Source organism: Leucoraja erinacea, chromosome 30 (genome assembly GCF_028641065.1).
Source record: "Leucoraja erinacea ecotype New England chromosome 30, Leri_hhj_1, whole genome shotgun sequence".
Classification (NCBI taxonomy): domain Eukaryota; kingdom Metazoa; phylum Chordata; class Chondrichthyes; order Rajiformes; family Rajidae; genus Leucoraja; species Leucoraja erinaceus.
This window is the reverse complement of record NC_073406.1, coordinates 5,026,310-5,048,809: the sequence shown is the minus strand read 5'-3', so window position 1 is coordinate 5,048,809 and position 22,500 is coordinate 5,026,310. Positions and strand designations below refer to the sequence as shown.

Genomic DNA, 22,500 nt, shown 5'->3' with positions numbered 1-22,500 from the left:
GGTGGGTGGAAGGCGCCACCTCGGCCATAAGACTGGATAGACTTGGTTTATACTCTCTAGAATTTAGGAGATTGAGAGAGGGGATCTTATAGAAACTTACAAAATTCTTAGGGGGTTGGACAGGCTAGATGCAGGAAGATTGTTCCCGATGTTGGGGAAGTCCAGGACAAGGGGTCACAGCTTAAGGATAAGGGGGAAATCCTTTAAAACCGAGATGAGAAGAACTTTTTTCACGCAGAGAGTGGTGAATCTCTGGAACTCTCTGCCACAGAGGGTAGTTGAGGCCAGTTCATTGGCTATATTTAAGAGGGAGTTAGATGTGGCCTTGTGGCTAAGGGGATCAGGGGGTATGGAGAGAAGGCAGGTACGGGATACTGAGTTGGATGATCAGCCATGATCATTGAATGGTGGTGCAGGCTCGAAGGGCCGAATGGCCCTCCTGCACCTAATTTCTATGTTTCTAAGACAATTCCTCACAGCCGATCCCCGCCGTGGTCTAAAATAAACATCGCCCCAACACTTGCTCTCGGTCCACCAAGGCCTGCTGGATCTCCCGGTTGCTAATCACTTTAACACCCCTTCCCATTCCCATTCCGACCTTTCTGTCCTGGGCCTCCTCAATAGACAATAGGTGCAGGAGTAGGCCATTCGGCCCACAGTCGCAAACTCAGCACGGCCAAAGACAATGCAGTGTTGCCTTCACTGAGTGAATGGTAGAGCTCTGGGGAGTGTTGTACAGCAGAGGGGTCCAGGGGTGCAGTGAGAATAGTGAAAGGCTTGGACAGAGTGGATGTGGAGAGGATGTTTCCACTCGTGGGAGAGTCTAGGACTAGAGGCCACAGCCTCAGAATTAAAGGACGTTCTTTTTAGAAAGGAGATGAGGAGAAATTTCTTTAGTCGGAGACAATAGACAATAGGTGCAGGAGTAGGCCATTTGGCCCTGCGAGCCAGCACCGCCATTCAATGTGATCATGGCTGATCATCCACGATCAGTACCCCGTTCCTGCCTTCTCCCCATATCCCCTGACTCCGCTATTTTTAAGAGCCCTATCTAGCTCTCTCTTGGAAGCATCCAGAGAACCTGCCTCCACTGAGGCAGAGAATTCCCCAGACTCACCACTCTCTGTGAGAAAAAGTGTTTCCCCGTCTCCGTTCTAAATGGCTTACTCCTTATTCTTAAACTGGCCCCTGGTTCTGGACTCAATAGTCAATAGTCAATTTAATTGTCATTTGGACCCCTTGAGGTCCAAACAAAATGCCGTTTCTGCAGCCATACATTGCAGACAAATAGACCCCAGACACAACATAATTTACATTTTACATAAACATCCATCACATTGTTGTGATGGAAGGCCAAAAAAAAACTCCCCCAACATCTGGAACATGTTTCCTGCCTCTAGCGTGTCCAAACCCTTAACAATCTTATATGTTTCAATGAGATTCCCTCTCATCCTCCATTGCTAGAGTGATGCCAAATGTAAATTGGAGGAACAGCACCTCATGTTCCGCTTGGGCGGCTTACAACCCAACCCAGTGGTGTGGACATAGATAGACACAAAGTGCTGGAGTAACTCAGTGGGTCAGGCAGCATCTCTGGAGTAAAAAGGATGGGTGATGTTTCGGTTTGGGACCTTCCTTCCCAGGTCTGAAGAACGAGCTTAACCAAGCTAGTCCCAATTGCCTGTACCTGGAAAATATCCTACCAAACCTTTCCTATCCATGTACCTGTCTAAGTGTCTGAAACGTCACAGTTGCACACACCTGTGTTCTTCTAAGTAAGCATCCATTGTTTCACAAAGCAGTCCAATCTTCTGCTCCGACTCCATATCCTTTCATTCTATCAAACTATTTATCTACTGTTGAATTAGTTTCCATTCCTCTAACAATGAGTCCCATTTGGGTCCTAATGACAATGTATAACATAATGATCACGACCAGAAACGTCACCTATTCCTTGTCTCCAGAGATGCTGCCTGAGCTGCTGAGTTACTCGGGCATTTTGTCTATCTTCCGTGTAAACCAGCATCTACAGTTCCTTCCTACACATGTCTTGATTAGTACGGGTGTCAGTGGTTATGGGGAGAAGGCAGGAGAATGGGGTTAGGAGGGGAGAGATAGATCAGCCATTATCGAATGGTGGCGTAGACTTGATGGGCCGAATGGCCTCATTCATCTATCGCTTATGAACTAATGAATTTATATTCTTCATTGTACATTACTTTTGTTATCCATGTTAAAAAAAAAACAAACACCAATACTTTATTCCATTCTTGACAGTGGAGTCATGAAAACCCCTTCACACCAGCCTGTTGCCGGGGTTCAGAATCACCTGGAGGTAAGTGAAAATGTAAAGTTTAGCTAGCCCACCATCAGCCAAAAGATGCATTGGAATTTTTTTTTTAATTCTGAGGTCAGTACCATCCAAATTACGAGGTTCATTTTTGGTCACCCTGCTACAGGAAGAATGTTGACAAAAGTGCTGGAGAAACTCAGCAGGTGAGGCAACATCTATGGTGTGATGGAAATAGGCAACGTTTCGGGCCGAAACCCTTCTTCAGACTGGTGTAGGGTGCGAAGAAGAAAGGAAGAGGAGCCAGAGGTAGAGTTGCTGCCTCACTGCGCCAGAGACCCCGGTTCAAACCTGACCACGGTATGTTCTCCCCGTGACAGCGCTGTTTTTTTCCTCTGGTTTCCTGCAGGTTTGAAGGTTTATTGACTTCAGTAAGATTGTAAATTGTCCCTCATGTGTGTGTTTGTGTGTGTGTAGGATAGTTCTAGTGTACATGCAAAGGAAATAGGCAACGTTTCGGGCTGAAACCCGAAGGGTTTCGGCCCGAAACGTTGCCTATTTCCTTCGCTCCATAGATGCTGCCACACCCGCTGAGCTTCTCCCGCACTTTTGTCTACCTTCGATTTTCCAGCATCTGCAGTTCCTTCTTAAACAGGAAGAATGTTGTTAAGCTGGAAAGAGTGGAGAGAAGATTTACGAGGATGTTGCCTGGACTTGATCGCCTGAACTGTCAGGAGAGGTTGGGCAAGTTAGGACTTTATTCCTTGGAGCACAGGAGGCTAACGCTGCTCTTGTAGAGGTGTACAGATGCTCCTTGACTTCGGCTTACGATATTTTGACTTTACGATGGTGTATGAGGGGAATCGATTGGGATTAAGAAACAGGACGTGGGTTTAAGGTGGGAGCGGTAAGATTCTATAAGAAACGGAGGGGCAACTTTTCCACCCACATGATGGTGGGTACATGGAGGTGCTAAAGGAAGTAGTTGAAGCAGGTACAGTAACAGCATGTAAAAGACATCTGGACAGGTATGTGATAGAAAACGTTTAGAAACATAGAAAATATGTGAAGGAGTAGGCCATTCGGCCCTTCGAGCCTGCACCGCCATTCAATATGATCATGGCTGATCATCCAACAGTATCCCATCCCTGCCTTCTCTCCAAACCCCCTGATCCCTTTAGCCACAAGGTTCCCCATCTAACTCCCTCTTAAATATAGCCAATGAACTGGCCTCAACTACCTTCTGTGGCAGAGAATTCCACAGATTCACCACTCTCTGTGTAAAAAATGATTTTCTCATCTGGGTCCTAAAAGACTTCCCTCTTATCCTTAAACTGTGATCCTTAGTTCTGGACTTCCCCAACATCGGGAATAATCTTCCTGCATCTAGCCTGTCCAACCCCTTAAGAATTTTGTAAGTTTCTATAAGATTCCCCCTCAATCTTCTGAATTCTAGCGTGTACAAGCCGAGTCTATCCAGTCTTTCTTCATATGAAAGTCCTGCCATCCCAGGAATCAGTCTGGTGAACCTTCTCTGTACTCCCTCTATGGCAAGAATGTCTTTCCTCAGATTGGGAGACCAAAACTGTACTCAATACTCCAGGTGTGGTCTCGGGGATCGAGGGATATGGACCAAATGGCAGATAAATGGGACTAGCGTAGATTGGGCACTTTGCTCAGCATAGAATGGTTGGGCCGAAGGACCTGTTTCCAAGGTGTATGACTCTAAGAATGTACCAGGTATACATGGGGTGATCTCAGTGTACTGGCAGTCCTAGCTTAATGTCTTTCCTTTCATTATTACGTGGCAAACTGTTGGTGACAGTGTGTAGGATAGTGCTAGTGTATAGGATGATCACCGGTCGGCACAGACTCGGTGGGCCGAAGGGCCTGTTTCCGTGCTGTACGTCTAAAGTCTAAAGGGAATGGAAGGACAACATTTCATGTTGGAAGTCTGAAGAAATGTTTGTCTGTCCATTCTTTCCACGGCTGCTGCCTGACACACTGAGTTATAACATATAACCATATAACAATTACAGCACGGAAACAGACCATCTCGACACTACAATTCCATGCCGAACAATTTTTTTTTTCCCCTTAGTCCCACCTGCCTGCACTCATACCATAACCCTCCATTCCCTTCTCATCCATATGCCTATCCAATTTATTTTTAAATGATACCAATGAACCTGCCTCCACCACTTCCACTGGGAGCTCATTCCACACCGCCACCACTCTCTGTGTAAAGAAGTTCCCCCTCATATTACCCCTAAACTTCTGTCCCTTAATTCTGAAGTCATGTCCTCTTGTTTGAATCTTCCCTATTCTCAAAGGGAAAAGCTTGTCCACATCAACTCTGTCTATCCCTCTCATCATTTTAAAGACCTCTATCAGGTCCCCCTTTAACCTTCTGCGCTCCAGAGAATAAAGACCTAACTTTTTCAACCTATCTCTGTAACTTAGTTGTTGAAACCCAGGCAACATTCTAGTAAATTTCTCCTCTGTACTCTCTCTATTTTGTTGACATCCTTCCTATAATTGGGCGACCAAAATTGTACACCATACTCCAGATTTGGTCTCACCAATGCCTTGTACAATTTTAACATTACATCCCAGCTTCTATACTCAATGCTCTGATTTATAAAGGCTAGCATACCAAAAGCTTTCTTTACCCCCCTATCTATATGAGATTCCACCTTCAAGGAACTATGCACGGCTATGCAAGTTCCTCCAGCACTTTGGTGTTCTGCTCTAGATTCCATCATCTGCAGTCTCTTGCATCTCCATAAATGTAATCATGCTAAACCTTGAAATCTGTGCAAGTGGCAGAATGAGCTGTTGCAGCTGCTTTCCAAAAAGACGCATCGAATCTGTACTTGGCTTTATAAATAGGCACCTGGAATGCAAAAGGAAGGATGTTATAGGGGGGGTTGCACGTAAGGTCATCGGGTCAAAGGGCGTGACGCACGGAGCAGCTCAATCCATGTGGAGGACATGGCGGCCTTGGTATACACTGTTAACACATGAAACGCGTACTTTCTTTCCTGTTACAAACCCCAGAAATTATCATTTTTGCGCTGTGAATAATTGTAGGTGCTGTCATTGATAGCGGGAAGATATCAGGTTTAAACTGGTGTTATCTCATGGTGTAGCGTCTTTTACAATCCGCGACTAATAGCCGCATTGATTGTCGTGTCCAAACAGCACCATCTCAATAAGCCTTCACTAAATTAAACAAACACAAAATCAGAGCAATTTGATTGCAATATTATTGTGGGGTTATTTTTTGGGGTGACTAAACGCTCAGAGCCAAATGCTCTAGTATCTTTGCTCTGAACCCAAGCACCAAGGTGTAAGAGGCCGAAGGAGCGCATCCCTCGGGACAGCCCCCACTCTTCCCCCCCCCCCCCCCCCCCCCCCGTGTGTGCCCATGAATGTCAGGAGGTTACATAGGCCACGGCAGCCCTCCGCCCCGTCTCCCTCTGTGGGCCGCACTGTCAAGGGCTGTGGATCGGCAGCGCCAACACACGGGGCAATGGGTGAAGCGGGGCCAAGGCTCTGGGCACAGTCTGCTCCCCTCGTTTCCACCCACCCACAAGTCACTGACCGCGCGGCACCGACACCCTGACCTCTTCCGACCCCCTCCTAATAACCCCCTCCTTTCCCCCCCCCCCCCCCACCCTCCCTCCCCCCCCCGGCTGCAAGGATAGACAGCCCGGGTCCAGAAGAAGGGCCCGCTGTGCTGGCAGCTATAGTAAATGCTTACCTGCAGTTCACCGCTTGTACTCCACTGTTGCCGAGGCTCCACTGTTGCCGAGGCTGCCGAGGCTCCACTACCGCGAGGCTTCCAATATCATCAAAGACCCACACCACTATTGCCTCGCTTGCGCTTCGTTCTTACCATCGAGAAGAAGGTACAGGAGCCGTGATCACCACATTCATAGCTTCGTAAGTTATCGGAGCAGAATTAGGCCATTTGGCCCATCAAGCCTACTCCGCCATCAATCATGGCTGATTTATCCCTCTCTCTCTCTCTCTCTCTCTCTCTCAACCCCATTCTCCTGCCTTCTCCCCATAACCCCATGACACCTTTACCAATCAAGAATCTGTCCAAATCCGCTTTAGAAATATCCAACAGCCCTTTGTGGCAATGAATTCCACAGATTCACCACCCCCTTTTACTTTCAAGAATAGCTTCTTCCCAACAACACAACACGACACTAACCTCAACTCTGCTCTGTCTTTGGCTGCACTGAGGAGTTTGCGTGTTTGCCGTTTGTATTCCTTCGTTATCACCTTGTCCTCAGCCAACAATGGACCATTGTGGGCTCCACCTTTCCTGAGCCATCGTCGCAAACTCTGCTTTGTTCCGAACCTTCCCATGCCTCTAGTTTCCCTCTCCTCTGATGAAATGTCTCGACCCGAACCATCCCCTATTTCTTCTCTCCAGAGATGCTACCTGACCTCCTGAGTTACTCCGGCATTTTGTGTCAAACTTCTTGTATTTTATTTCCACTGGTATTGGGGGCTCTTTACTTTATTGAATTTTTAAATTATATGTTATTGGTGTGTATTGTGTTTACAGGCCTGTAGTGCTGCTGCAGCAAGTAGGAATGTCATCGGCCAATTGTCAGTAGATATGACAATTAAACACTCCTGACTCACTTGGTCCCTGTTCATGTTATAATTGCAGGCTGACTGCCAACCCTTTGCTTTGATTCAGGAAAGTTGGATTGAGTGGTGTGGTTTCAGCTTTGTTGTTAGCAGCGTACGATGTCTTTGGTTTAAGTGAAAGAGAAGGATCAGATGAATGATTACTAAGGGAGGCTCATTCTGGGTTAGGTTTCATACTGGTTGAATTAGCTGCAACTACAAAAGCTGGGTCGCTGTGGGACGTCACGGTCCTCACGACTACAATGCCACGTCCTTCCACGGACCGACTCACAGCGTACCGAAAGTCCGCAGGCAAAAGGAACTGCAGATGCTGGGGTCTGGATCAAAACACAGAGTGCTGGAGGAAGTCAGCTGGCCAGGCAGCATCTGTGGAGGGAATGGACAGGCGATGTTTCGGGTCGGGATCCATTTTCAGAAGCCATATTGAAGGCATAACTCTGGTCACTTGTGCAAGTGCTTGCGAGTGAGTGAGTGTGAGTGAGTGTGTGCATATGAGTGTGCTCTGTGGTCCAGGCATCTTGGACTTCCTCGCCGTTGGCCAAGACTCTGTGACTCTGGTCTATGAAGACAGTGGTAGCTGGTCTGCATCATGTTCACATCATCCACAGACATCATATGGATCATAGAACAGTACAGATAGACGCAAAATGCTGGAGTAACTCGGTGGGTGAGGCAGCAACTCTGGAGAGAAGGAATAGGCGATATTTCGGGTCGATCCCTTCTTCAGACATGATCTGAAACGCCACCTATTCCTCTTCTCCAGTGATGCTGCCTGACCCGCTAAGTTACTCCAGCATTGTGTTACAAGCGTGCAAATCGAACACGAAGCTGTGGTGGGCGATCTGTGTGTAGGGTGAAACTGCAGATGCTGGTTTAAACCGAAGATAGACACAAAAAGCTGGAGTAACTCAGTGGATCAGGCAGCATCTCTGGAGAAAAGGTGACATTTCGGGTCGAGACCCTTCCTCAGACCCGAATCGTCTCCCATTCCTTCACTCCAGAGATGCTGCCTGTCCCGCTGAGTTACTCCAGCTTTTTCATGTGTGCGTCTATCTTCGGTTTAAACCATCCAGCTCCTTCCTACATAAATCCTGCAGAAACATCCGTTGATGCCTCTGGGTGCTTGTTCTGCAGAAGAGCGCGAGCTGTCCGTCCGCTCGGCAAGAGCGAGCTGGGTGGCTGCTGGCTTCTTGCCAATCACACCCATGGGCTGACCTTCCACCACTTGCAGCCGCGGCCTCCCGCAATGTTCCTACAATGTGGGCGTTTGCTTTCTCTGGCTGCAGCAGCCTGCACTGACCACGCATTTGGAAAACCATCAGGCACATTGCTTCACAGAGAAATAACCCCAACAAAGGATCCTTTGTTGTTTTGCCACCTTCTCGCTATTTTAATCGCCATTTGTCTATTTGCCCCCAGCTTCCTTCATACAGGGAACAGTAGAGCACAGGTAGAGTACAGGAACAAGGCCCTTCTGCCCACAAGACATCCCGCAGGCATTGCCACTTTCATGTCACAGTGCATTATAGACAATAGGCCCGAAACGTTGCCTATTTCCTTTGGGTTTTGTCCCGAAACGTTGCCTATTTCCTTCGCTCCATAGATGCTGCTGCACCCGCTGACTTTCTCCAGCACTTTTGTCTACCTTCATTTTATATGATTCTATTATGTCTCCCCTGCGACTCCGACACTCCTGGTAGAACAATCCACGTTTATCCAGCCTCTCCTTCCAGCTAATACTCTCCCATCCAGGCGTCATTCTGAAAAGAACTTCTTCCCCACCCTCCCTGAAGCCTCCACATCCTTCCTGTAATGGGAGGACCAGAACTGCACACAATACTTCAAATGCAGCCGGACCAAAGCCCTATAAAACAGCAACATGACTGACTTCCTGGCTATCTTTCTGGCTCCCATATGCTTTTCGCAAAACGTTGCCTGAATAATATCATTTACTCCTCCATTGTTGTTGCCAATTGTTCTTACCTTTTGTTCATGGTGTGGTTAATATCCGGTCGTTTGGGTTTCTTCAACTAGATTTATGTTCCCTCTCTAACGTATTATGAAGACCGAGGTACGGAAGCCACATCTGTATTGTAGCTGGGTTTTACTAAGGTGCAGTCAGCTACATATGAACCAGAGGGTATGAGGTTGGGCCTCGCGTGGAGTGAGAAGGGAACTGGAGTTGTGAACAAGGCATGGAGTGGCAGCAATTGCCCTGTATTTGCATGTTTCACACAGATTCAGATAGAGGGTTGAGAAGAGGGGAAGCACAGGGGCGCAGCTGGTAGAACGCCAGAGACCCGGGTTCAACTCCGACCTCGGGTGCTGTCTGTGTGGAGTTTGCACATTCTCCCTGTGACCGCGTGGGTTTCCTCCTGGTGCTCCGGTTTACTCCCACGTCCCAAGGACGTGCGCGTTTGTGGGTTTTGGCTGCCATAAGCTGTAGGGAGTGGATGAGAAAGTAGAACACGAGTAAATAGTGTAAACAGGTGTGGACTCGTTGGGCCGAAGGGCCTGTTTCTTTGCTTTAGACTATCGATTATGTATAGTGTGGATACAGGCCCTTTGCCCACCGAGTCCGTGCCGACCAGCGATCACCCCGTACACTAACAAGTTGTAAACACTGCCCAGTCCATCATTGGCTCTGACCTCCCTACCATCGAGGGGATCTACCACAGTCGCTGCCTCTAAAAGGCTGGCAACATCATCAAGGACCCACACCATCCTGGCCACGCACTCATCTCCCTGCTACCTTCAGGTAGAAGGTACAGGAGCCTGAAATCTGCAACATCCAGGTTAAGGAACAGCTTCTTCCCCACAGCCATTAAACTCAACTCAAACAAAAATCTGAACTTTAATACCCTATTGCACTTTATATGCTTATTTATGTGTGTGTATATATATATATATATATATATATATTCAATGGTATATGGACACACTGATCTGTTCTGTATTTATGTATGCCTGCAATATTCAGTTGTGCTGAAGCAAAGCAAGAATGTCATTGTCCTATCTGGGACACATGACAATAAACTCTCTTGAATCTTGAATCCTACACACCAGGGACAAATTACAATTTTACCAATGCCAATTATCCTACAAGCCTATAACGCCTTTGATGTGCGGGAGGAAAGCGGAGACAACCCACGCGGTCACGGGGAGAAGGTACAGACATCATACAGGCAGCACCGGTAGTCGGGCTCAAACCTGGGTCTCTGGCGCTGTAAGGCAGTAACTCCACCGCTGCACCACCATGCCTCCCTAACTGCTGTGTCTCTAAACTACGGGTTGGACTGAGAATAAATAGGGCAGGCAGTGTCTGGAGAATGGCCAGAAGGGGAGCAGTTGTGGATGCCTCCAAGGTTGGCTTAACAAGGCATGGTGCTCGGAGCTGAGGAATCCGAGCTGAGCTCAGAGTCCAGGAATGAGCTGAAGTCGGGTCACGGGAAATAAAACCTCGGGGAAGCCTCGCGGTGGCAAGGTGGTAAATCGTCCCCTCTGCACGTGTGCTGAGACAGCGGAGCTGACGGGAAGCTGCCCCCTGCCTGGTGTGGAAGTCCAGCCAAACCACAGGCATGCTGCAAAAAAGCTGCAGCCTCTAAATCAAAGCTGGAATGAAGGTACGAAAGGCACACCAACAAAAAATGCTACTCGGCCAATGAATTTGGAATTGTGGTGCTGAAGATACACAACATGGAACAGCAGCAATGACAAATAAAGGATTTAATTCAATTTAATTCAAAGCACATCACAGAAACATGCCTCTCAGTCAGTCAAAATGGACATGCTTTAGACCTTTTAAAGTAAGCCATTTCCATTTTTTTTAGACAATATGACTTTCAGCTTCTTGGAAAAATAGGGATACAATTTCTCAAAAGAACTTTAGGTGATTCTTCTTTAGATGAAGTCATGGTCGCGAGTAGTTAAGAATAAGGGGTAAGCCATTTAGAACGGAGACGAGGAAACACTTTTTCTCACAGAGAGTTGTGAGTCTGTGGAATTCTCTGCCTCAGAGGGCGGTGGAGACAGATGGCGCAATGGGCTAAGTGTTCGGCTGGCGACCGGAAGGTAGCCGGTTCGAATCCCGCTTGGAGTGCATACTGTCGTTGTGTCCTTGGGCAAGACACTTCACCCACCTCTGCCTGCGTGTGAATGTGTGTGAGTGATTGGTGGTGGTCGGAGGGGCCGTAGGCGCAGATTAGCAGCCACGCTTCCGTCAGTCTGCCCCAGGGCAGCTGTGGCTACAGAAGTAGCTCACCACCACCGAGTGTGACTGTGGAGTGAATGAATAATGCGATGTAAAGCGCCTTGAGTATCTAGAAAGGCGCTATATAAATCCCATCCATTATTCATTATTAGTTCTCTGGATGCTCTCAAGAGAGAGCTAGATAGGGCTATTAAAGATAGCGGGGTCAGGGGATTATGGGGAGAAGGCAGGAACGGGGTACAGATTGGGGATGATCACATTGAATGGCGGTGCAGCTTCGAAGGGCCGAATGGCCTCTACTCCTGCACCTAATGGTCTATAGCAGTGGTTCCCAACGTGGGGCGTACGCCCCACAGGGGGGCAATTTGATTTTTAAGGGGGGCAATTGAGCGTGACTGAGGAGGTCTGGGTCCAAATTTTCAATTTTTTTTTGGATTTTCCATCAGGTAAACATATATAGTTTATGTTTCAGATGTTATTTTGAGTAAATAATTTTTTTGGGGTAAAAAAGGTCTTTATTGTGTAGTTATTACATAATCACCGCGCCATCGCTCTTCATGTACGTCGCACGAAGAGTGCGAGGTCATGGGAGAACCTTATTTATTGAATTGGATTTAGAAATGCGATTCAAAGAGCTTTTGCTAAGTTACCCTTATAATATCTATTTCCTCCGTTTTCTCTCAAGGGAAAGCAAGGGGGGGCATCAGGATTTTAGAGGTGATTAGGTGGGGCATGGCCAAAAAAAGGTTGGGAACCACTAGTCTATAGGAAGTTCCACTAGTTTGAAGTATTGATTAATGGGATTATATATGAAGTTTATTATAGGCACCTTTACTCGACGTTGCTTACTATCCATGCAAATCGTACCACCAGGTACAGGTCCACCAACACACTTCCGGCGTCCTTGGTTCCAGGGCCTTTCTGGAATATCCGTTTTGCCGGACCAACAGAGGTCACGGCCTCCGGGAGGAGTCCAACGGTACCGGAACGGTTGACCCAGGCAGCCGAGGGACCGAGATATCGGCCCGCGCAAAGTCGGCTATGGGGAAACGGATCTACTGGCTCTGGCCCGGCTGAAATTCCAGAGCCCCGGCCTCGGGATGGGGACGGAGTTGCCGTCTCTGGCCGGGCCGAGCGGCCCCAGGAGGCAAATTTCCAGAGCCCCGGCCCCAGGAGGCAAATTCGATCCGCGGAAGTCCCGATGAAGGAGACACAAAAAGCTGGAGTATCTCAGTGGGACAGGCAGCATCTCTGGAGAGAAGGATCGGCGGAGATTGGCCGCCTCACCCGGAACAGGCGCCACATTTTCGAGGGAATTTCGGGAATTTTAAATACGCTCTGGTAATCTGGTCTGGATTAAAGGAAGCGCAGGACCACCAGTTGCTGGATCGGCGGTGGACCTGTAATGCAAAAGAGAAGATAAACAGAATGCTACAGCTACACAGAAAGTGCAGATGAGAAGGAAAAGTGCAAGGGGCGCAACAGGGTAGATTGGAAGATTGGGAATTCATCCTTCGCATATGAAAGGTCCAGTTAAGTCTAACAGGGGGGAAGAAGCTATTCTTGAATATGATGGTACTTGCTTTTAAGCTTTTGTATTTTCTGCCAGACAAATATTTATTAATACTACACCTGGGAACGAGAAGCTTTCAGCCATGTCCACCTCAGCACCACTGACATGGAACAAGCTTGAACTACACCCCGTCCCCCAATGTTCAGTCTTGCTGACGTTGAGGGAGAGGTTGTTGTCCTGACGCCATGTTACTAAGTTGTCCATCTCATCGTGGTTTTGCGTTCAGGCCTACTCCCGTGGTGTCATCCGCTAACTTGGAAATGGAATCAGAGCAAGATTTGGCAGAGCAGTCACGAGTGTATTGGGAGTATCTAGTCAGGAGTTGAGAACGCAGCCTTGTTCGGCACAAGGGTTGAGAATGATGGTGGAGGATGCTTTGTGGCCCATTCTTAATGATTGTAGTGTGTGTGTGTGGATCCACTGGGATTCAGTGCATCACTGAACGCGAGGATGTCTTGTGAGAATACTGGATTTAGATTTGGACTGATTGAATCACATCAAAAGCAGCAAGCCGAGCCAACTGCTGACCTTTGGAAATGAATCTCTATTTTTATTAAAACATCTGCTTCCCCGATGACAACCATAGCCGATCGTTCATAACACACCATTTTTCTGACTATCAGCATTTAAAATAACCCCACTCTAAAACTGGAGTTGGCTTCTCATGGCCGTTCACGTGTTGTCATCAACTGACGAACCAAAGCTGGTGCCCGCAAGGGACGGGCATCACAAGAAGAAAGATGTCCTGGACGATTAACTCATGCATTATGGCAGTCATCAGTAATAGGAGCAGAATTAGGCCATTCGGCCCATTAAGTCTACCCCGCCATTCAATCATGGCTGATCTATCTCTCCCTCCAAACCCCATTCTGCTGACTTCTCCCCATAACCTCTGACAACTGTACAAATCAAGAATCTATGTATCTCTGCCTTAAAAATATCCACTGACTTGACCTCCACAGCTGTCTGTGGGAAAGAATTCCACAGATTCACTGAAGAAAGTTCTCCTCATCTTCCTAAAAGAACGTCCCTTAATTCTGGAATCCTTTAAACGTCCTTTAATTTGAGTCTGAAGAAGGGTCTCGACCCGAAACGTCGCCTATTTCCTTCACTCCATAGATGCTGCTTCACCCGCTGAGTTACTCCAGCATTTTGTGTCTACCTTCGATTTTATACAGCATCTGCAGTTCTTGCTCACACAGTGACAATTGTGCTTTGGGTTTGGGTAAAAAGGCCAAGATATTACACTGGTGCACCAAATGCTGTTCTGGAAGTGTCGGAATGGAAAAGATACATCCAGTGCAATAATCAAGATCTTCAAATCAACTCGGGGAGTCAGTTGGGACTCTGATCACAACAAAGAAAAAGTGGATTTAAAACTGCATGCAAGCGAGCACTATTTCACTAAAAGGATAATGGTTTTTGGAATAGACAATAGACAATAGGTGCAGGAGTAGGCCATTCGGCCCTTTGAGCCAGCACCGCCATTCTATGTGATCATGGCTGATCATCCCCAATCAGTACCCCGTTCCTGCCTTCTCCCTATATCCCCTGACTCCGCTATTTTTAAGAGCCCTATCTAGCTCTATCGTGAAAGCATCCAGAGAACCGGCCTCCACCGCCCTCTGAGGTAGAGAATTCCACAGACTCACCACTCTCTGTGAGAAAAAGTGTTTCCTCGTCTCCGTTCTAAATAGCTTGAATTGAGTTTAGTTTTTATTGTAACGTGAACCAAGGTACGGTGAAAATCAATTTCTGCGTTCTAACCAGTCAATGGAAAGACAATTACATGATTCCAATTGAGCCGTCCACAGTGTACAGAATGTTGGTGCCAGATAGAGATTTAAAAGAGTGGCGCGATTGTAACGTGTGATTGCAGATCCACTTCTGTGACGTCGTTCATGCGTACACGCGCACACACACGCACACACGTGCGCACACACACACACACACACGCACGCACACGCGCGCGCGCACACACACACACACACAAACACACGGACGCACACACACACACACACATGCACACGCACGCACGCACACACACACACACACACACATACACAGCCATCTTGGATTGTACGTTCACAAGAATGGCTTAATCAGCAACCAGCGTCCCTGCTCAGTTTGTGTTCAATAGTCCATTACATTGTCCGATCATCCATCACTGTCCACAACTCCAAGAACAGGGGGAGTGGATCAAGTGGATCGATCATCTCTTCATCCTCGAGAGTTACTTTGCTTTTACACGAATCCTACCAATCGATCAACCACTGACCCATTGTGATTTTTTTCACATTTTCTCCAACATTTTCTCCAACGACCGGAAATACCCCAGTCCCACCCACTGCTTTCTCCCACTTGTTATCAGAAGGATGGCCCGAGGGTGGAGGGCAAGAGATCTGATTCTTTGCCGAACATCAAGTGCCGAAGGAACTCAGATGTTCAAACAGCATCTGTGGAGGGAATGGACAGACAAGGTTTCAGGTATGGGGGCCCTTCCCCAGACTGGATGGAGTCGGGAGAAGAAAGCTGGAAAAGAGAGCTCTGTTTCTCTCCACAGATGCTGCCTGACCTGCTGAGTTCCTCCACAACTTTGTTCTTTGCTCCATGTTGCACCGTGTGCAGTTTCTTGTCTCTCCACCTTATGGGCCTGGCCCACTCTGCGATTTTTTTTAGGCAACTGCCGGCGACCGTCATTGTCTTCGCAGGTCGCCGAAAATCCGTCAACAACCGCCGTCATCCTGGCGACAACCTACGACAGCTCCTACGTGAGGAGAAGTCAAGCCATGCTCATTGGCGTCAAAACCAGGTCGCCGAAAATTGTCCAACATGCTAAAAAATTAGCGGCGACCAGAAAACCGCTACGACTTTTTGCACGGCTGAGGAGACGACTCCCGGGACCACCAGCGAACATGTGGCGACAAACTAGTCGCCTGCAGTTGCCTAAAAAAATCACCTAAGTGGGACGGGCCCACAAGGGGATGCTTATTGCCATGGATGATGCAGTCACGTGTGTGGGGTCTGCTTTAACCATTCCCAACACTGTTCTAATTATATCCCTGGATTCACGGACTATTTGTGCCACAATTCACACCAAATTCTTATTGCTTAAATATGTCAAGTGAAGTGTGAACTGGAAACCGAGGCCGGCATTAAATATTGATCCCGTGAAGTATTTTACATGCACTCTGCCCAGTAATGCACAGTGCGTGGATGAAGTCTGCTTTCAACCAAAGTGCTGGTCTGACACTCACTAAGGTGCTGCCGGAATCTATGGGATTTTAAGTGTTTTGAGAATGCATTTTGTGTCGAGCCGAGTTCACACAGTTGAATTGATAAGGCCTTGCAGCAGCGGCAATGCTGTTGATCGTGATCAGAGAGGAAGGCGGTGGAGGAAGACTGATGTCCAATAGCTCCAGGCGTCCGCAGTGCTGAAGGGGAGAGTCTAGGACCAGAGGCCATAGCCTCAGAATAAAAGGACATACCTTTAGAAAGGAGATGAGGAGGAGATTCTTTAGTCAGAGGTTGGTGAATCTGTGGAATTCATTTCATTGCCCCAATCGGCTGCGTAGGCCCAGTCAATGGATACTTTTAAGGCGCAGATTGACAGATTCTTGTGTCAGAAGCTAGGGGGAGAAAGCAGGAGAATGGGGTTAGGAGGGAGAGATAGATCAGCCGTGATTGAATGGCGGAGTAGACTCGCTGGGCCGAATGACTGAATTCTGCTCCTATCACTTATGGACTTCTGCCGATCTTCATCTCCAGCTTCTCTCGTGGGCGTTCAGAGAGGAGATACCGGGAACAAAACCCAGCCCTCACAGAAGGAGAAAAATCTCAGGCTTAGACAAAAGTGCTGGAGAAACTCGGCGGGTGCGGCAGCATCTATGGAGCGAAGGAAATAGGCAACGTTTCGGGGCCGAAACCCGGAAGGGTTTCGGCCCGAAACGTTGCCTATTTCCTACATTGGAGATTGTTCAACTCTTTGCATGGAGCGAAGGAAATAGGCAACGTTTCGGGGCCGAAACCCTTCTTCAGACTTTGTCTGTTTAATTTTGCACCTGGTAGCTGGGGTCACAATCACATATTACAATCGCTCCACACTCTTAAATCTCTACTCCTGCAGCAACTATGATCACTAAACGTTATTCATTCATCATGTATCTATACACTGTAAATTGTTCGATTCTAACAATGCATTGTCTTTCTGCTGAACTGGATAGCACGCAACAAAAGCTTTTCACTGTACCTCGGTACACGGGTGACAATAAAACTGAACTGGGGGTTGAGACCTGTTGCACAGAGGTAGCCGTGCAGAGCCGGGGGGTTCTGAAGGTCAGTGCTGGGGATGATATGCTGGAGGCCCGCTGGCTGCCTTGAGGGTCTCAGACCCGCGGAAGGAAGAGACAAGAGCAGGGGACAGGAGAGGACAGAGGCTGTTGTTCCTGGCACAATCTTTCCACCTTCATGGTGGGATTCAGATCAATGAGTCACATTTATGGAATCTGTGTGTGGGAATAACCAAGACTTCATATTTCACAGATTCTTTTGGAAGAAACAGTTTATTAAAACCAGCCTTGATGGGGCAGAATAATCATGGATTAGACCTTGTGCTGGCCTGTACTTTGAGTGTGTCCACTTTCTCCTGCTGTGTGTGTGTGTGTGTGTGTGTGTGTGTGTGTGTGTGTGTGTGTGTGTGTGTGTGTGTGTGTGTGTGTGTGTGTGTGTGTGTGTGTGTGTGTGTGTGTGTGTGTGTGTGTGTGTGTGTGTGTGTGTGTGTGTGTGTGTGTGTGTGTCTATCTCTCTCTGTCTCTCTATTTTTCTCTTTCTCTCTTTTTCTCTCTCCCCTCTCCCTTTCTTTTTCCTTTCTCTTCCCTCTCTTTCTTCTCTCTTTCCCTCTCTTTCCTATCTCACTCTTTCTCTTCCGCTCTCTTTCTGTCTGTCTCTGTCTCTCTGTCTCTCTCTCTCTCCCCCCCTTTCTCCCCCCGCCACAGTTGATCATTGTGGAATGCAGTTGTGTTCTTTATAGTAGTTTGCTGAATGGTTCTTCCCCTTGATGAGCTGCCACTGTGATTTATGGGCAGGCCAGCAGTCGATGAAAAAGGGAAAATTGTGGCGTCATATTAGAAAACGTCTGGCAAACAAACTGATAGATCCACAGATGAGAAGGGAGGCAGAAATGCTTCAGTTTCACTAGGCCTTTGTGGGCGGAGAGCACTCTTGGATAGTCAGCCCCGCTACTTTATTAGCAGTCCGCAAACCTGTGGCGGTCCAGGAAGTCCCAAAGAGATTTGCAGCTCCTGAAGAAACGTTGAAGTGTGGTCACTGCTGTAATGAAGAAATGGTAGTTCACCCCAGCTCACTCAGCCAGCTCCCACTAGACAGCAACGAGACTCACTGTTCCAACAGTGTGTACACCGACCCATAGAACAGTACAGCATTGGAACAGGCCCTTGGCCCACAATGACTGTGCCCAAGATATGCCTGTTAAAGAAACGAGGTTCTTTTCCATTCATCTCCATCTGTGGCCACCAGTCAGCCTTTGCTGAGTGTCTCTGAGGTTCTGTCAGTCCACAGCTTCTGTGCATTGTCACCGGACGTAGAACAGGACGGGGCAAGAACAAGCCCTTTGGCCCACATTGTCCGCGACGAACATGAGGCCAAATTAAATTCATCCCCTCTGCCTGTCTGCGCATGATCAGTATCCCTCCGTTCCCCCTGCCTTGCCCATATGCCAATCTAAAAGTGTTTTAAGAAGGAACTGCAGATGCTGGAAAATCGAAGGTAGACAAAAGTGCTGGAGAAACTCAGCGGGTGCAGCAGCATGTGTGGAGCGAAGGAAATAGGCAACGTTTCGTACCGAAACCCGACGGAAATAGGCAACGTTTCGTACCGAAACCCGACGGAAATAGGCAACGTTTCGTACCGAAACCCGACGGAAATAGGCAACGTTTCGGGCCGAAACCCGACGGAAATAGGCAACGTTTTGGGCCGAAACCCAAAGGAAATGGGTAACGTTTCGGGCCGAAACCCGACAGAAATAGGCTACTTTTCGGGCCGAAACCCAAAGGAAATAGGTAACGTTTTGGGCCGAAACCCTTTGGGTTTCGGCCCGAAACGTTGCCTATTTCCTTCGCTCCATAGATGCTGCTGCACCCGCTGAGTTTCTCCAGCACTTTTGTCTACTGCCGATCTAAAAACCTCATCAACGGCACTATCGTATCTGCTTCCACCGCCACCCCTGGCAGTGAGTCCCAGGGTCCCACCGCTCGCTGTGTACATTTTTTTTTCTCATCTCGGTCCTAAAAGATTTCCCCCTTATCCTTAAACTGTGACCCCCCTTGTTCTGGACTTCCCCAACATCGGGAACAATCTTCCTGCATCTAGCCTGTCCAACCCCTTAAGAATTTTGTACGTTTCTATAAGATCCCCCCCCCCCTCAATCTTCTAAATTCCAGCGAGTACAAGCCGAGTCTATCCAGTCTTTCTTCATATGAAAGTCCTGACATCCCAGGAATCAGTCCCTTGAAAAAGACCCCTGAACTACCAAAGAAGTACCAGAATTCCTCCAGCACTTTGTGTTTTTGATCGCGATTCTAGCGTCTGCAGTTTACTTGTGCCTCCTTTCACTTGGCCTCCTGCAACAACCGCAACATTTAGCAAGGCGCCAGACCTCAATATCACATGTAAACCTGTGCGTGGCTTCCAATTGTTTTTTGCTGCCGCAACTGCATGTGGGGTTTGGACCTTCTGTAGGTTTGGGAGCTGAGCCAATGGAAACATAATGGGGCTCCCGATGTAAGGAAAAAGCTGGAATGTGAGTCAGTCATTCACAGGTTGCAGTTCAGTCCAACCATGCCTGCATGTGTTACACACATGCACTGTTCACATGGTTACGAGGCCACGTATTTCATGGGGCTTTGGCAGCAGCTAGTACCAGATAGAAATACCTCGTATTTACTGTTTCAGAAGGAACTGCAGATGCTGGAAAAATCGAAGGTAGGTAAAAATGCTGGAGAAACTCAGCGGGTGAGGCAGCATCTATGGAGCGAAGGAATAGGTGGCGTTTCCGGTCGAGATTCCTTCGCTCCATCGATGCCTCACCCGCTGAATTTTCTCCAGCATTTTTATCTGCCTTTGTCTTTCCTGTTGCTCTTTTCAGTCTTAGTCAGTTGACTCAGATCACCAGCTGAAGCCCCCGCTCCAGATCCTCAGCCCGCGTGTGTTGAGCAGAGGATAAAAAACGATGGCCGGTCCTCCTGGTGACATGGACAGTGGTCCTCCCAGACCTCCCACCCAAGCAAACTGACCCAGCACCTTTCACACGGACTGCTTGAAGCGCTGAAGCCAGAGGAACACAGAGGCTCAGACAGCATCATCAGTGGAAGGAATGTTCTGCGTTGGGACCCTTCTGCTGAACTTAATACAGCATAGCAACAGGCCCTTCGGCCCACAATGTCCGTGCCGATTGTCACTTCAGGTTAAACTAATCTTCTCTGTCTGCACATGATCCATATCCCTCCGTTCCCTGTATATCCAAGTGCCTATCTACAAGCCTCTTAAATGCCACTGTCATATCTGCCTCCACCACCACATCTGGCAGCGCGTTCTAGGCATCTACCATTCTACGTACACAAAAACTTGCCTTGCTCATCTACTTTATACTTTGTCCCTCTCACTTTGTAGCTATCCCCTCTAGTCCCGGACAGTTCCGCCTCAGGAAAAAGGTTCCGCCTGTCTACCCTATCTGTAATATTATAATCCCTCTCATAATTTTATATACATCTATCAGGTTTCCCTAGGCCCCATTAGCAGAAGTGTCCACGTCGCAGGGCTGTAAACTGGAAGTATCCCGAGCTAATTCTGCCACCACCATCGTCTACTGCGACAAGTGATGGCTCCCACTGAGTGTCGCCGGAACCTCACGTCCGTTTCAGGACGGTCGATGACAGCGATGTCAACATTTGAAACATTTGAAACATGGACGATGGACAGGAATAAAGAAGAAGGTCTCCCTAAGCCTCTGATGTTCCGGAGGAAATAGTCCAAGTCTGTCCGACCTCTCTATATAATCATCTAATTATCATCCTGATAAACCTCCTCTGCACCCTCTCCAAAGCCTCCACATCCTTCCTGTAATGGGCGTGACCAGAACTGCGCGCAATACTCCAAATGCGGACTGACCCAAGCCCTATAAAGCCACAACATGACTTCCTGACTCCTCTACTCAATGCCGGCACCAAAGTAGGCAAACGTCTCATACCCCTTTATTTTTAACCACTTTCTCGAGTCTGTTTTATTGCTGAGATCCATTGATGTGTGTACAGAGGCGGACAGCTGATATGTGAACAGGAAAGTGGACGAGAGAGGCAAGACTGACTGAATGGTGGAGCGGGTAAAGGATCAAATGACCCACTCCTGTTCCTGTGTGGTATTTTGGTGTAATGAAGTAGTAAAGGGTGCTATAATTTCCTCATCCGGAGAGGCAGAGAAGATTCATTTAACTTGGCATCACGTTTGGCAAGGACATTGTAGACCAAAGGCCCTGTTCCTTTGCTGTACTTTCCGATGTTAATGTGGCATTATTTAAGAGAACTCTTGCCTGTTCAGAATTCTGGGCAATTCTCGTGGCTTGATTGAGTTTCGAGTTTAGTTTAGAGACACAGCATGGGAACAGGCCCTTCAGCCCACCGAGTCCATGCCGGCCATCACACTAGTTCTATGTTAATCCCATTTTTGCAACCCCTCCCTGCACACTGGAGGGAAATTTACCGAAGCCAATTAGCCTACAAAGCTGTTCATCTTTGGAGTGTGGGAGGAAACCAGAGCACCCGGAGGCAAGCCACACGTTACGGGGAGAGCGTACAGACTCCGTACGGACAAGCACCCGAGGTCAGGATCAAACGTGGGCCTCTGGCGCTGTAAGGCGGCAACTCTACCGCTGCGCCACCGTGCCGCCCCATCGCGCGGTGCGCTTCCACGTTCTACATTCCCCTTCCTCTCCCGAGGCGCCTCACAACTTTGCCCCTTGTTGTTGCATCTGACCGAATTTAAAATCCCGCTTCAAAATAGAACAAAGGGGAGGTAATTTAAGACTGAGGTGAGAAAAAAACTTTTTCACCCAGAGAGTTGTGAATTTATGGAATTCCCTGCCACAGAGGGCAGTGGAGGCCAAGTCACTGGATGGATTTAAGAGAGAGTTAGATAGAGCTCTAGGGGCTAGTGGAGTCAAGGGATATGGGGAGAAGGCAGGAACGGGGTACTGATTGGGGACCGTCAGCCATGATCACAATGAATGACGGTGCTGGCTCGAAGGGGTGAATGGCCTCCTCCTGCACCTATTTTCTATGTTTCTATGTTTCTAAAAGAGTCTTGAGTAACTCCATCCCTTCCAGCAGCTCGGATGAGCGCCACTGGCTGCAGGTTCCAGCGACGTCACCGGATACAGCGAGACCTTAGACGCAGGTGGCTCAACAAAGGTTGCCACAGATAGTAAAGAGTTTCACCCCCAGCCTGATGATCACTGCCACGTGTGGAGCATGGGGGGGAAGAGAGGCCACGGAAAATGTGAGGCCGCTTCATCTCCTCACCAGCATTTGAAAATCATCTCTGCCTTTTCCAACTATTTTTAAAATTTCCCCTGAAAAGGGGGGGGGGGGGGGGGCTGCAGCGTGTGCTTTGCTGGCAAAGTCCCACCGTTTCCCTGCCCTGGAATACAGACTCCCAGCTCCAGTCCACGTCACAGTCTTCTCT

The 22,500-nt window shown here is 48.2% G+C and overlaps 1 protein-coding gene across 3 annotated transcripts in view; it reads left to right on the top strand.

Moving 5' to 3' along the window:
• The window catches only part of pusl1 (pseudouridine synthase like 1), a 46,060-nt gene that overhangs the window by 150 nt on the left and 23,410 nt on the right, over nt 1-22,500 (top strand). For 2 of the 3 annotated variants that reach the window (XM_055659217.1, XM_055659215.1), the window contains exons 1-3: nt 1; nt 2,278-2,335; nt 2,460-2,650. The exon at nt 1 is cut by the window's left edge. In XM_055659217.1, coding sequence (XP_055515192.1) covers nt 2,519-2,650 — 132 coding nt within the window. In that variant the 5' untranslated portion in view covers nt 1; nt 2,278-2,335; nt 2,460-2,518. The remainder of the gene's footprint in view (nt 2-2,277; nt 2,336-2,459; nt 2,651-22,500) is intronic. The other variant, XM_055659216.1, reaches the window with a different exon arrangement.